The following is a 16580-nucleotide window of genomic DNA, read 5'->3' on the forward strand; positions in this document are numbered from 1 at the left end:
ACAAGCCCCAAAAAATTAGTTTTCAACAAAAATTCTCATGAATTGTGAGATTTTAACAAGGAACAATCTAAAACTAGGTTTGTATATTGGCCTTTTACCACTAATTTAAAGGTATGGCTAATTTAATGCAAAAAATAACTAAGGGTTACAAGCTCTTTCGTAATCAATTAGAGCTCGTAATTTGAGGTCCCACTGTACTTGATTTTATACATTTTCATTGATCCCTTGAGGGTGGGCAATTTGGAAGTTACTTCCTGGTCAATCCAAAGGGCTGGCTTGCCAACGACCACACAATTGAACACATTGGATAATCACTTCCACCAGGTGTAAAGACACACAGGTGATACATTGAAAATACAGCTTTCAAGTGGATTCTCCAGCTATAGAGTTTTTTCCATTTGTAATTTTTATCTCCAGATTATTTTTCAAACCTTTTTATCTGTCTTAGATTTAAATTTGTACTGCATGTTGTCATGTCTTGGTGATCATGTTTAGTTTGGCTATGTTCTGTTTGGTTTTTGCACTCTGTCAGTTCCCGTTTTTTCACTCCCTGTTTTGTTTCCATGACTACCAATCAGTTCACCTGTCCTCACGACTCACGCACCTGATTCATTTGAACTCACGCACCTGTTTTCAATCACCACTTGACTATATAAGCCTGTCATTTTCTGTTGGTCGGGCTGGCGACGTCACATTCGTGCTCTGCACTCTTGACATGCGGCTTACTCTGTCCAGGTCATAGTTCATGCTGCTCTTTTCTTGTCACGCAAGTTTTTTGTTTATTCAAGCCACTGTTTTGTTCCTCCGCTGTGAGCACCTTTTGTTTGTTCCTTTGTTTCCATAGTTCTGCCTTTGTGCTAGTTTTGTTTTATTAGCCAAGTTTCTTCCCCGCCTTATGCGCGCCTTTTGTTTACACTTTTTATAGTCTATTATTAAATCATGTATTTAACTTCACGCCATGTCCGGTCCAATTCTTATGCATCTCGGGAAAAAAAACCACTTCAGAGTCCTCGTCCTGACACATGTCGTTGTTGACTATTGTGATTGTGGCAAAAATAAATATTTTCAGTTTGCAGCATCATTGTTGAGCAGTTCTTGAAACAATTACAGGATATTTTTACTTTCTTTTTAGGTCCTTACGGAATTTACGGCCCACTTCAAAGTAAACAATGACGGTTGCTATGGATTTGCCAATATATTTGGTCAAGTTACAGAAATCATTCATCACATATGCTAAAAAGGTTGGGCAAAATGCCCCAAACATGTGATTTCTTATAGTATTTTTTTTTTTTTTTACAAATGTGTTTTGTATTTATCACTGTTGTGGGTAACTCACTCCAGTAGTGTCTTATCATTTGAAGCCTGTGTGAGTGAGATGAAAATAAAACTGCATTTTTACAAATGCTTGCTTTATTTTGATGAATGGGCATATGTTTTGACCGAATTGTGTCAGTTTGCAAATAATCTAGGAATTAAGAACATTTAATGTGGTGTTTGGAAAAGTGTGTATATCCTTTGGAAAAAAGACACACAGCTAGTAAAATTGTGTGTAAGCAAATGGAAAAAACTGTAAATTATTACATATGGCTCTCCTTTAATTCGATATGATGCGATTGTGGTGTACCCAATGATATGGATGGACAGTGAGCACAAAGGAGCATTAAACATTTATTGTGGAAGTTACACGTTATGACGTCATTATTCGCTACAAAGCATTTATATTTGCAATAAGCATGGTATTTGCCATCCATCTGGTGTTGTGTGCCATCTTGCGGCAATATGCTGTAACTACAACCAGCCGTTTCCGTAGCAACAGTTGTTTGTGTCAGCAGCAGATGAAGTCCTTACTCGGCACTTTTATCGTCGACCGAAAGTGTTTCTGGAGGACACATGGAGGCTGAAAGCGAGTCGGGAACACTCGACGACGGCGTTCTGAGCGCCGAACAGCGGGAGAAACTGCGCTTGTTCAAAGTAAGACAAAGAAGCAAAATAAAAGAAAACATGTGGTGAGTTTTGATGCAAATCTGCTATTGGAGCACAGATCCAGACGAGGATCGACAACGAGAAGTACCTTATGGCGCATCCTGAGGTGGAGATCTTGGTTGGAGATTTTCTCAGGTTTTTACAAAACATTTCCGTCCATCATTTACCCTTTTTTTTTGTTTGTTTTACTCTGAACGCAGAGTAATGAACACATTACACAAAACCTGGTTGGTTCTGTTTAATAAGTAATAATCATTAACTGTATTATGGACACATTCTGATGAGGGCAACTGCTCACATTTCACATAAGTATTTGTTAAAATTCACATTAATATATGGTTAAAATAATGTTAATTGCCACAAAGTCAAACAGAATTTAATCTAACTTTATATTTCATTAAAAAAAAATGTTTGCGTATGTTTTGCTGTGCATATAGGAAATTATGGTGTGATTTTATAGTTCTGCAAATGTATTAGTTTTTTTAGACTGTATTAATTACTGCGATTTAAGAGTATTTCATTAGACTATGTTAAATAAAATATTTTTTTTAATGTTTGTGTATTAAATTTAGTTACTGTACATATCTCATTTAAATGATTGCACTGTGCACTTCCTGTTTGTCTTGCAGGGATGTCCTTCTTAAAAGGCCCACTGATATTTGTGCTTTTGCTGCAGGTGAGAAACAGTAGTATTAATATTTCACACACTAAATATTATATTGTAATATTTATGATTTAATCAATGTTATCACCTTTCAGATCATTTCACGAACCCAGACCTTCACATGGTTATTAATGCTAAAATGGAGACCATAAAAACGGACTGAGATGACGCCTGGTAGTAGTTGTGATGGACAAAAAACATGAATTGTATGCTGTATGACGCTTACTGCTGGATTTGTACACTGTTAAAAAAATCTGCACAATTTATGGGTGTGGTTGCGAGGAATTCACATTAAAAAAAATACAGTTACGATGTGTAGGGCATTACGTATCCGAAATTTCACAGTTGATAACTGTTTTTACTTACGGTAAATTCATGTGAAAAAAAATGGATACATTGTTAAACTGTTCACAAAAAATATATAGAATTTACAGTAAAATACTGGCACCTGTGGTTGGCAGAAACTCACCGTAAAGCAAATTAGGGCCAATTTTAGTGTTGCCAATCAGCTTATCTCCAGGGGGTGGGAGGAAGCCGGAGAGAATGCGCACAGTTACGGGAAGAACATGCAAACTCCACACACAATGACCACTAGCCCGGGTATCAAACCCAGGACTTTCCAACTGTGGGGCACAAACGCTAACAGCATCTTCTGCCCTATCACCAATACTGGTATCTGCAAAATGCCTGTCTTTCTGGGGCATGTGAGCGGTACACAAGGATTTTAACTTGAAAGTATTTGTACAACCTTTCACTGGACAACTCACGACATGGCCTTTTGTAACGTGTTCCTTCAAGTGAGCTAATAAAATTTTTTTATTAAATGCTTTGTATCTGTTAAATAGCTGCTTGCAACCAGTTCCAACACACTTGAACACATTTCATTTCAATGCAGTTTACAATGAAGCACATAGACTACCCCTCAATGTCTAAAACGACTTGCCACAAAAATACAAGAAAACATGTTACCCAAAAGTTAACTCGGCTAATGCTTTAACACAAAACCCCTAAAAGAATAAGGTATGCTGTCAATTTAAATATACAATCTGCAAAATATTTACTTTAGACAGAATAATACTGTAAATTGTATTTGCGTGCTTGTGTGATATTATAGTATTTGCAAATGCATTGTACAATTTTTCATGCGTTTTCTTTGTATTATAACCATAGTAATTTTTCATGCGTTTTCTTTGTATTATAACCATAGTAATTTAGGTTATCTACTGTTTCTTGGTTAGCAGGAATCCACTGTTTTTACTATTGTGATCAACTGTTTTTGATTTTACAATGGGGATAGGTTGATTGGCAACACTAAATTGGCCCTAGTGTGTGAATATGTCTATCTGTGTTGGCCCTGTGATGGATGGACAATGTTTTACTGTTGCTATTTTAAAATTGCTTGCCGTAGTTTTAACGGTCACTTTTTACAGTGTATATATGGTAAATGGGTTATACTTGTATAGCGCTTTTCTACCTTCAAGGTACTCAAAGCGCTTTGACACTATTTCCACATTCACCCATTCACACACTGATGGCAGGAGCTGCCATGCAAGGCGCTAACCACGACCCATCAGGAGCAAGGGTGAAGTGTCTTGTCGTGACTAGGTTGGTAGAAGCGGGGGATCGAACCAGGAACTTCAGGTTGCTGGCACGGCCACTCTCCCAACAACGCCACGCAATAGGCAATACTTTTTAATACTTTTACCGCATAATCAATACCTTTTGTCTTTACATATCTAGTAGTGACACGCCTTGCTCACACTGCTCCTTCGGCCACTAGCGAGTAGCCATCTACGAGCTACTAAAAGGAGTGTGTGCTGTTTCCTGTTTCCACTGTATTGCCTTTGAATTAAGAAAAGATCATGTAGCTCACCTGTATGGTAGAATGTTGTGGCTCCATGCCGATGAGCTTCAAGAGGTAGTCACTTGAAATGGTTTTCACTTCACAGGTGTGCTTGAAGCTCACAGAGAGAATGCCAATAATGTGCAAAGCCGTAATCAGAGCAAAGGGTGGCTATTTTGAAGAAACTAGAATATAAAACATGTTTTCAGTTATTTCACCTTTTTTGTTAAGTACATAACTCCTCATGTGTTCATTCATAATTGTGATGCCTTCAGTGGCAATCTACAATGTAAATAGTCATGAAAATAAAGAAAACGCATTGAATGAGCCTGTACTGTGTGTGTGGGTGTGTGTTAGGGATGGCGTGGCGAAGTTGGTAGAGTGGCCGTGCCAGCAATCGGAGGGTTCCTGGTTCGATTCCCACCTTCTACCAACCTAGTCACGTCCGTTGTGTCCTTGAGCAAGATACTTCACCCTTGCTCCTGATGGCTGCTGGTTAGCGCCTTGCATGGCAGCTCCCGCCATCAGTGTGTGAATGTGTGTGTGAATGGGTGAATGTGGAAATACTGTCAAAGCGCTTTGAGTACCTTGAAGGTAGAAAAGCGCTATACAAGTATAACCCATTTATTATTATATATATATATATATATACATATAAAAAAGTGGGCGATACTGTAAATGTTTGTACCCATCCAATGAATACATAAAATAATACTGAATTGTGTGTGTATATATATATATATATATATATATATATATATATATATATATATATATATATATATATATATATATATATATATATATATATATATATATATATATATATATTAGTCACGTCCGTTGTGTCCTTGGGCAAGACACTTCACCCTTGCTCCTGATGGGTGCTGGTTAGCGCCTTGCATGGCAGCTCCCGCCATCAGTGTGTGAATGGGTGAATGTGGAAATACTGCCAAAGCGCTTTGAGTACCTTGAAGGTAGAAAAGCGCTATACAAGTATAACCTATTTATCATTTATTTATATATATATATATATATATATATATATATATATATATATATATATATATATATATATATATATATATACAATTCAGTATTGAGTTTAAGTTTATTTCGAACATGCAAGCATACAACATGATACATCACAATTTCCAGTTTCTCTTTTCAACATGTTTGAAAAGGAGTAGGAAGAAGCAGAGCTTATTTAATCCTACCCCTTTTCTTTACATAACAGTTGCTAAAACTTTTTGTTCACTTCCTGTTCACAATTTATTCACAATAAACTCCATAAGTAATCACAATAAAATAAATAAATAAATAATAGTAATAATGTAATAATAATAATTGGTGAAGTAAGTCATATTTCATATGATGAGATAAGTAAGATTACTTTAAGAATGAGTGAATGGATGGATGAAATAAATTGAGAATGTTTGTCATGGTTCTTCTTCTTTGTACTGTAATGCCCCGCAGTGGAGAAGGAGTCACACAGACGAGGATGCGCTGCTCAATCGCTTTATTAACCCTTGTGTGGTGTTCATATTGTTGTTACTCAGCCAGTGTTTGTGGGTCTGATGGACCCGTTGCATTTTGTGGCTTTTAATGCCTCACAATCAAACATTTTTATGTTAAAATACTGACTTATCCCAAAAAACATCTGTAATGAAGTGCTTCGAGAGGCTGGTAAAGGAATACATTGTCTCCAGACTTCCCCCCACATTCGACCCATACCAGTTTGCTTATCGCCCTAACCGCTCCACAGAGGACGCCATCTCCTCTGCACTCCACCTGAGCTTAGAACATCTGGAAGGAAAGGACACACACGTGCGGCTGTAGTTTCTGGACTTCAGCTCAGCATTCAACACCATTATCCCGCAGCACTTGGTGAGCAAACTGGCCCCCCTTGGATTCAGTACCCCCCTATGCAACTGGCTGCTTGACTTCCTCACAGACAGACCCCAGTCTGTGAGAGTGGGCAACAACACCTCCAGTGCCATCTCCCTGAGCACCGGCTCCCCCCAGGGCTGCGTCCTGAGTCCGCTGCTGTTCACGTTGATGACCCATGACTGCTGCACCAGGTCCACTACTAACCACATTGTGAAGTATGCGGACGACACAACAGTAGTGGGCCTCATCCGTGACAACAATGACATGAACTACAGGGAGGAGGTGAAACATCTGGTTGACTGATGCAGAACCAACAACCTGGTCCTGAACGTCGACAAGACCAAGGAGATCATCGTTGACTTCAGGAAGCACCAGTCCAGCCACGCTCCACTCTTCATCAACGGCACAGCGGTGGAGATGGTAAGCAGCACCAAGTTCCTTGGGGTGCAGATAACTGACAATATGACCTGGTCCCTATACACCGGAGCTCTTGTAAAAAGAGCTCAGCAGCGCATGCACTTTTTGCGTCGGATGAAAAGAGCGCAGCTCCCTCTCCCCATTCTCAGCACATTCTACAGAGGCACTATAGAGAGCCTGCTGACCAACAGCATCTCTGTCTGGACTGGAGCCTGCAGTGCTTCAGACTGGAAGTCTCTCCAGAGAGTGGTGAGGACGGTGGAAAAGATCATCAGGACTCCTCTTCCTCCTATCCAGGAGATCGCAAAAAGCCGCTGCCTGACCAGGGCTCAGAAAATCTGCAGAGACTCCTCCCACCCCCACCAAGGACTGTTTTCACTGCTGGACACTAGTAAGAGGTTCCGCAGCCTCCGAAGCAGAACCTCTAGGTTCTGTAACAGCTTCTTCCCTCAGGCCGTAAGACTCTTGAACGCATCATAATTATCCCCTCAATTCCCCCCAAAAATGAATGAACTCGCTGGAATATAAAGACAATATAACATACATCCATAAACATAGATGCATATACAAAAGTGCAATATATTTATCTTTACAGTAATCTATTTATTTATATCTGCACCTTATTGCTTTTTTATTCTGCACTGTCAACCAGCTAATGCAACAACATTTCGTTCTTATCTGTACTGTAAAGTTCAAATTTGAACGACAATAAAAAGTAAGTCTAAGTCTAAGACCCACAAACACTGGCTGAGTAACAACAAGATGAACGTTGCATTGAAATGTATCTGCCAGTTTCTGCATCCCACAGGGATTCTTCTTTTGTGTTTCTGCACAAGGTTTGTTGTTGTTTGTTGCTGACACAAGGTTGCAACATTGTTCGTCAACACTGTCTGCGCTCATTTTGTCGCACATTTGACCCTCTGATGTTCTGTGTACCTACACTCTGTCCTCCCCGTCTGGACCTGCTGTGTGTGTGTGTGTGTGTGTGTGTGTGTGTGTGTGTGTGTGTGTGTGTGTGTGTGTGTGTGTGTGTGTGTGTGTGTGTGTGTGTGTGTGTGTGTGTGTGTGTGTGTGTGTGTGTGTGTGTGTGTGTGTGTGTGTGTGTGTGTGTGCGTGTGTGTGTGTGTGTGCGTGTGTGTGTGTGTGTGTGTGTGTGTGTGTGTGGGCGTGTGGTACAAAGAACATAAATGTCCACACTTCTATTAGCCCCGGGTCCAGTGGACCCTGTACATCTTATATGTAATAGAAATGTGTAGGGGGGGTGTATGGTGTGTGTTTGTTAAATATGTATTCTGATATATGTTCTTCACAGAAAATGAGCCAAAGCCAGTGAGTCTCAGTTTGAAAAATTAATTAATTGTATCATTTTTCTTTTAATAAAAATCGAAAACGGGTCCCACAGACCCGAACACCACACAAGGGTTAACAAGCGGTAACTGGTTGTAGTTCAAAAAGTAACGCACACACATACACGAGCTGCTGTTAGCCACAACTCACGCTCACACACACTCAAGTTCTCCGCCAACTCATGCGCGTTCCCCAAACCCTTAAAGACACAGTACACTAATGCAAATATCACAGATATTACACTGCCTCCCCCTTTATGAAGCCCCTCGCCCCGAGGGGTCAACAAGAAAATCCCTGAACCTCGGCGGTCTACGCCTCTGTCTTTGTGGCCGGCCCTGTTCTGACTCAGGTCCATCAACACGTGGCGCTAGCGGCTGAACAGGGACGACAATGGTAGAATATGGGGAACCTTGATCCACTAACTGTCCATTGCCATCTGGTGAGGCAGGCGCCGTCTCAAACTGAGGAACTTCTCTGCCCCTGTAGGGTGCCAAACTGTCTCTATGCAGGACAACTTTTCGGCCCTTAGGGGGCACTGCAACTCTATAGACTACTTCCCCCACCCTCTCAAGCACCCTACACGGACTGTCCCAATGACTGTCCAACTTGGGGCAACGTCCTTTTTTCCTTTTGGGCGTGTACTCCCAGACCAGCTCGTCAGGCCTAAAGTCCCGGCCCTTGCTCCGCACGTCATGGTTCCTCTTTTGCCTCAAACCAGCCTTCCCCAACTGGTCTTGTGCGAAGGAATGTGCCGCTTCCATCCGATCCTGCAACTTCCGAGCGTACTCCAGTCCCGGCCGATCCTCTGTACTGCCTGGTGGTCTCCCAAACGGCAACTCACCAGGTGTCCGGATCTCCCGACCCAACATCAGTAGGGCAGGGGTGCAGCTTGTGGAACTTTGAACCGCGGAACGGTATGCCATCAGCACTAGTGGAATATGCCGGTCCCAGTCATGCTGATGGTTGGCGGTGAGGATGGCTAGCTGCTGCTGCATGGTGCAGTTAAACCGCTCCACTAGTCCATCACTTTGCGGATGCAAGGGAGTCATGCGTGTCTTTTGCATGTCCAGTCTTTCACACAAGGCAGCAAAAACCCTGGATTCAAAATTCCTGCCCTGGTCGCTGTGGAGGATATCTGCCGTTCCAAAGCGACTGAACATGCCCTCCAGTAAGGCATCAGCCACTGTCTACGCTTCTTGGTTCGGCAGTGCGTACGCCTCCGGCCACTTAGTAAAATAATCCATCGCGCACAGCACATACTTGTTTCCTCTGTCTGTTACGGGAAAAGGGCCCATAATGTCCACAGCTACTCTCTCCATGGGTGCTCCAACCCCTTGCTGCTGAAGCGGTGCGTGTGACCGGTCCTGGGGTCCCTTGTAGGCTGCGCACTCATCACAGCGCCGACAGAAATCCTCCACGTCCCGCCGGTGCTGACCCCAGTAGAACCCTAGGCGCAACCGACGGAGCGTCTTTGTGCTGCCAAAATGCCCTGAGCCCGTGCCCCCATGACACGGCTTCAGCACTGCGTCCCTCAGAGTCTTCGGTACCACCACCTGCCATCTCTCCTCCCCGGTGGCCGGCTCCTTCCACGCACGCTGCAGTACGTCGTCCCTGATGCGCAGCACAGCAAACTTACTCCACAGGCCCTTGGTGCCGACTGACAGCCCCAACACGCCATCCCACTTCTGACACCAATGTAATGCCCCGCAGTGGAGAAGGAGTCACACAGACGAGGATGCGCTGCTCAATCGCTTTATTAACAAGCGGTAACTGGTTGTAGTTAAAAAAGTAACGCACACACATACACGAGCTGCTGTTAGCCACAACTCACGCTCACACACACTCAAGTTCTCCGCCAACTCACTCGCGCATGCGCGTTCCCCAAACCCTTAAAGATACAGTACACTAATGCAAATATCACAGATATTACAGTACTTTGTAAACACTTTAAGTTTGAAGAGTTTCTTGAAGTGGATCATATTAGTACATTGTTTGATTGCTTTGCTTCATCCATTCCATAATTTAATTCCACATACTGATATACTGAAGGTCTTAAGTGTTGTACGTGCATACAAATGTTAGTATTGTATTATGTATTCATTGGATGGGTACAAACATTTACAGTATCGCCCACTTTTTTATTTAGTTATGAATCCCATCTATGAAAACATATAAGAGTTCCAACTGAAATATGAAACTCTCTCTTTATCTCGCTCTCTCTCTCTCACACACACACACACACACACACACGCACCTGCTCTGACTTGACGTAACCTCCCACCTCCATCACACAAAAGGAAGCAGACTTGAAACAAAAGTATCCTCCACGCTCTATTGGACGAAAAGACACGTCTGTGAGTACATTAACTTTTTTTTGTGTTTTAGTCACTTTTTCTCATGTTTGTGATAAAAAGACTTCACATTAAACAATGTGTACTACTATTTGTTTCATGACGTCATGAGTGTCATCCTAAATGGAGATAAAGTGGCTGCTCCGTCAGTAGTGTGCTTTATTTTAAGCACTCATGTGCCTTAAAAAACTACATTTTGTTTGATTTCAGTGCATGTAGTCCACGATGGGGACTTTTTTCTCTGCCTTGTTTTCTTCCAAAGTGCTGCAGCCTCCCTCAGGAAGATGCGGTAACTAGGAAAGTTCTCAAAGGAGGAGTCGCTGTAGTCAAGAGCAACAACAAACGTCATACAAATGTATTTTCTTGATATTTTCTATTTGTATCACAAACAGGAGGTGTTTCATCATGGCTGCCATGGGAGCATTTTCTCTCCTCATTGTGTCCTTCGGTAAGCATCATTATTCAAACATGATGTGGGAACATCACATCTGAGGTCATATTTCATGTGCAAAATATTTTTTCAAATGAAACTGACCACTTAACCAGTTCTATTTGCTTGTTGTAACACTCAAAATAAACGTTTTTAAAGGCTTGTCTGATAATACACATAATCAACTATTTAAAATGCGTATATGCCCACAAGGCAACTATATTTCATTTTTGTACAAGGTTCCTAAGGCGAGGATAATTCACTCAAATAACAGGACTGAAAGTAACAGGAGGGAGTTCTTAGAATATAATTAGCAAATACATGAAATATGCTAAGCCTAAGAGCATGTTGACACTAAGCACATCCAACAACAACAACATTAATTATGAAGTAATTTTGGTAACAAAACTGGGTTAGAAATACAGTAGGGGTCTTTAAAAAAAAACACCCAAATTGAGAATTGTATTTATTCCGATTCAAATTCGAGTCATATTTTTCAAAAAAAATGTATTTTTAAAGAGTTGTTCGTGCATTTTTTTTAAATAATTTATTATTTGAATAAAAACATAACATAATTATTGATAATGTTGCTTATATAAATTTTTGGTTTTCCTTTTTGCCAGTATTATACGTGTGTCTTCTCTATTATTATTATTATTATTAGTATTATTATTATTGATAATGTTGCTTTTAAAAATGTTTGGTTTTCCTTTTTTTTCCAGTATTGTACTTGTATGTCTTCTCAATTGCTTTGTAAATTTCTATTCTAAGTATTGTAAAGCTGGGATGGGGTTGGAGTTTGGGTAGCTCTTTTTTTTATTAGAATGAATAACATTCTGTGATTTTTGTAAACAAAATAAAAATAAAATGTTTAAAGATATCAATGTTTTGCATATATGTTGTATGTCAGCAACCAAGAGGAGTTTTTGTAACCTAAACCTGTTTTGTAAATGTTTTGTTTATATACCAAATAATATATTACGAGAATTGTGTTCAATCGTGATTTGTCCTGAATCGGATCATTACCACAAGAATCGGAATCAAATCGTGAGATGCCCAAATATACCCACCTCTACAATAGAGTAGTTTAAATATTAATTCATACAGAAAAATACATCAGTAAACTTTATTTTAACATTCCTATGGCCTGCAGAGGATGTGAATGATGCAACTTATGTGTTGTGAAATATTCCCCATTTTCCCCAAGTGTGTTAGGGTAACAGGACTGAGTGTAGGCCCAGGGACACTAAGATGTAAATTTTAAGTAAATTGTTTTTGTTAGGAAAATAAACTTTGAGGATAGGTAGAATAAGGGTTAACACAAATACATGGGAAAAAAACATTTCTGAAGGATTTCAATGATCATATTTAAAAAAAAAAATCGAATTTTAGAATGTAGGGACAGGCAACAAATGCTATTTTTCCTGTTTTCAAAGTCGTTTAAATTAATCTTTTAAATTGTATTCATTAAATATGCAACTGTATATGCAGGACATTTTGCTTAAAGGTGCCATATGTAGTAATGTGGCCAGAAATGGTACTGCAATCACGGTCAAAATTCTGTAGTTCCCTCCAAATCTCCATGACTGAGGTTGCCAGATACTCAGCCGAATCCTACTCCAAGTTAAGTTAAGTTCAAGTTAAAGTACCAATGATTGTCACACACACTAAGTGTGGTGAAATTTGTCCTCTGCATTTGACCCATCCCCTTGTTCACCCCCTGGGAGGAGAGGGGAGCAGCAGTGCCACGAAGGAACTTCAAATGGCAATTTATGCTTCTTGCAAGATGGTTTACTAAGTAATTATGCCACATTTTACTGATGTTGATTAGCTAAATGTATTTGTAAAGTTATGCAGCAATATTTTAGTCGGGAGTCGGGACAGATTGTTGGCATCACCCTGCTCAAATGTCTAGTTTGACCTTACGGACCACCATCGAAATATTTACATATAATAATATATAATATATTATATATCGCATAGGCCTACTTTGATGGCAAGCCAAGGCCAACAGTAAAATTACCGCCACATTTCATTCAGCATAACTCCATGTTGCATCCAACCTAACGCACTGCATTCTCTTCCATGTACGCACATCACCATCTTTCAGTGCAATTCTATGAGCCAACCCACGTTACGCAAAATCTACGTTACGCATAAATCATATAGCCTAATACCATGTCAATACACAAAGTAGAAAATCATTACATGTAGTGCATTATATTGTGCCAAGCAAATACTACCCCATATGTGCCTGATGAACATACAGTACCAGAAATGTGCATTTTAGTTGCAGTTTCCATTACAAAATTTAGAGGTGTGGAAATTGCCATGTAAAATTGCTAATGCTACTCAGTAGCACGTCAATAGCAAAACCAATGTATATTAGCATCAAGTTAGCACATTATTGGAAAGGTGGAGCCTTATTGTACTTAACTTACGTTGGTGCGTTTTTTGAGCCAATTTATTTTTTGGCATTGAAAATTGCCACATTACCTCGAGGTAGTTTGGCTGAGTCCGCTCTCAGTACTGCTGGAGTGATTGCGAAGTGCCAAAGTCTGTTAAAATCATGGTTGTTTTTACAAATGACGACAGATGTGAACAAGAGCATGTATTGTCTTGTGTGATGATGTAAATGAGGTGTGGTTGTATTGTATATTAAGGATGTGTCCATGAAAGGGCATTGTATGACTTTTCTTAATTTAATTACATGCTATAGTATGATGTTATTGTCATAATTTTATTGCATGATTTTTGTATCCCTTTAATTTAGGTAGCCAGGGACTGCAGATGGAAATTAGCTATTTAGCTATAATCTGGTACAGAACATATCTGTCTTTGATCTTAATGTTTCTGTGCATTGTCCCTTCAAATAAAGACCAAACTAAAACTAGCTTAAACCATGTTCTGTAACATGGTACTGTTAGATTTTACGTATATCAGGACTGGCGGGATTTGGTTGGTGCCAAAAAAGTGCACTTATACGTCTTATTTTGTCTTAACAGTGTGGATGAAGTATTCCAATGCTCAGCTGGAATGGAAGCCCTCTGACACGATGCAATCTGATATAGAAAAAGCTTCCTTTGATTCTTCCACACCAGAAACGGTACATGCACTACAACAGAAAAATGAATAGAATCTTGTCTCTAACTGAATTATTTTTTTTATGGCATTCTTCACTTAGATGTGTGCCATTTTCCGCTCCCCAAACTTCACATCCAAGGCGAAAAAGAGTGAAATGAAACCCAGCCTGGCCAAGAAGTTGCTGCAAAAAATCAAAGAGTGTTACAGAGGAGAATTGGAGCTTGAAGATGATGTCGCCCAGTGAGTTCTTAGAGTGCATCTGGAAAATACTGTACTGTCCGGGCTATAGAGTACACCGCACCCACCAAATTGCAGAAGAAATAAATATATTTAAATATATTAGTCGCACCGGACCGTGGATATATACTGATGCGAAAAATTTTGTAGAACCCACTAGCTGCGGAGGCTAGCTCTCAAATCAGCGAAACACACTCAATAACTCCACGGTGACGTTTTGGTGAATTTACCAAACTGAAACAATACCAAAAGAATGCCATTGTAAGTTAATAATGCTAACACAGACACTTGTAAACGTGGTAGCATATTTGCTAATGCTAACGGCGCTAGCTTGATTACATTACGACAGCACATACAAATATTTATGACAACACTCCTACAGATATCACACATGGGACTGTTTAGTTAAGTATGAATTGTTTTAGTTATACTGTAAAACTTACAAACGCTGCTTGGAGTGATGAATGACGAGTCCTTTCGAGCAAAAACGCTAGGGACGGTTTACAGCGAGTACGGTTTCAACCCGCAACACCTGCAATGAGCAAACTCATCCAAAAGATGGTGTCATAGCACAAACAATAACACACATTCTCAGTGTCTGATGAAAACTATTTATTGAATATAAAACATTATGGCGGTTAGTGAAGAACAATTCATAAATTAGCCGCAGCGTGAGAAAAAAGTCACGGCTTATAGTCCAAAAATGTTATATATTCATTTTTGTCCTCTAAATCAGTGTTTTTCAACCTTTTTTGAGCCAAGGCACATTTTTTGCGTTGAAAAAATCCAGAGGCACACCACCAGCAAAAATCATAAAAAAATGAAACTCAGTTGACAGTAAAAAGTTGTTGTCGCAATTGTTGGATATAACTTTAAACCATAACCAAGCATGCATCAATATAGCTCTTGTCTTAAAGTAGGTGTACTGTCACGACCTGTCACATCACGCCGTGACTTATTTGGAGTTTTTTGCTGTTTTCCTGTGTGTAGTGTTTTAGTTCTTGTCTTGCGCTCCTATTTTGGTGGCTTTTTCTCTTTTTTTGGTATTTTCCTGTAGCAGTTTCATGTCTCCCTTTGAGCGATATTTCCCGTATCTACTTTGTTTTCGCAATCAACAATATTTCAGTTGTTTTTATCCTTCTTGGTGGGGACATTGTTGATTGTCATGTCATGTTCAGATGTACATTGTGGACGCCGTCTTTGCTCCACAGTAAGTCTTTGCTGTCGTCCAGCATTCTGTTTTTGTTTACTTTGTAGCCAGTTCAGTTTTAGTTTCGTTCTGCATAGCCTTCCCTAAGCTTCAATGCCTTTTCTTAGGGGCACACACCTTTTGTTTATTTTTGGTGTTAGCATTAGACACCTTTTCACCTGCACACTGCCTCCCGCTGTTTTCGACATCTACAGAGCAATTAGCTACCGGCTGCCACCTACTGATATGGAGGAGTATTACACGGTTACTCTGCCGAGCTCTAGACAGCAGTGACACTCAACAACAACACATAATTTGCAGAATATAATTACTAGTTTGCAAAAAATATTTTTAACCCAAATAGGTGAAATTAGATAATCTCCCACGGCACACCAGACTGTATCTCACGGCACACTACTGTGCCGCGGCACAGTGGTTGAAAAACACTGCTCTAAATTTTACACCCATAATGACAATGTGAAAATGTTTTTGTTTTCAAATGTTTTTTTTTTAAAAAACAAAGAAATTACATAAGTATTCACAGCCTTTGCGTTTAGGCACCTTTGGCAGCAATTACAGGCTCAAGTCTTTTTGAATATGATGCCACAAGCTGGGCACCTATCTGTGAACAGTTTTGTCCATTCCTCTTTGCAGCACTTTCTATCTAACCATGCGGTTAGATAGGAAGTGTTAATGCACAGCCATTTTCAAATCTCTCCAGAGATTTAAGTGTTGGAACACTCAAGGGGACACTTAGAGTTATCCTGAAGCCATTAATTTGGTATCTTGGCTGTGTTCCTAGGTTTGTTGTCCAGCTAAAAGATAAACCTGTGTTCAAGAGCGCTCTGGAGCAGATTTTCATTCAGGATGTCTCTGTACATTACAGCATTCATCTTTCCCTCTTTCCCTGACTAGTCTCCCAGTTCATGCTGCTGAAAAACACCCCCTCAGCATGATGCTGCCACCACCATGCTTCACTGTAGGGATGGTATTGGCCTGGTGATGAGCGGCCCCTGGTTTCATCCAAACATGATGCCTGGCATTCACAACAAAGTGTTCAATCTTTGTCTCATCAGACCAGAGAATTTTGTTTCTCATGGTCTGGGTCTTTCAGGTTCATGCTGGCAAACATTTCTGATTGGTGG

The 16580-nt window shown here is 40.2% G+C and overlaps 2 protein-coding genes across 2 annotated transcripts in view; both read left to right on the forward strand.

Annotated features, from left to right (window-relative positions):
- Nucleotides 1-1810: 1810 nt before the first annotated feature.
- On the forward strand, nt 1811-3466 carry LOC133636188 (RIIa domain-containing protein 1-like). The gene is made up of 4 exons (XM_062029953.1): nt 1811-1971; nt 2042-2118; nt 2613-2659; nt 2743-3466. The coding sequence occupies exons 1-4, from the start codon at nt 1891-1893 to the stop codon at nt 2808-2810; spliced, it is 273 nt and encodes a 90-aa protein (XP_061885937.1). The 5' UTR covers nt 1811-1890; the 3' UTR covers nt 2811-3466.
- Nucleotides 3467-10427: 6961 nt separating this feature from the next.
- Nucleotides 10428-16580, forward strand: part of LOC133635731 (otoancorin-like) — a 73030-nt gene continuing 66877 nt past the window's right edge. Inside the window, exons 1-4 of the mRNA XM_062028980.1 lie at nt 10428-10498; nt 10888-10943; nt 13931-14031; nt 14110-14249. Of these exons, the coding sequence (XP_061884964.1) occupies nt 10901-10943; nt 13931-14031; nt 14110-14249 (284 nt within the window). The 5' untranslated portion in view covers nt 10428-10498; nt 10888-10900. The remainder of the gene's footprint in view (nt 10499-10887; nt 10944-13930; nt 14032-14109; nt 14250-16580) is intronic.

This window comes from Entelurus aequoreus, linkage group LG20 (assembly GCF_033978785.1).
Source record: "Entelurus aequoreus isolate RoL-2023_Sb linkage group LG20, RoL_Eaeq_v1.1, whole genome shotgun sequence".
NCBI lineage: Eukaryota > Metazoa > Chordata > Actinopteri > Syngnathiformes > Syngnathidae > Entelurus > Entelurus aequoreus.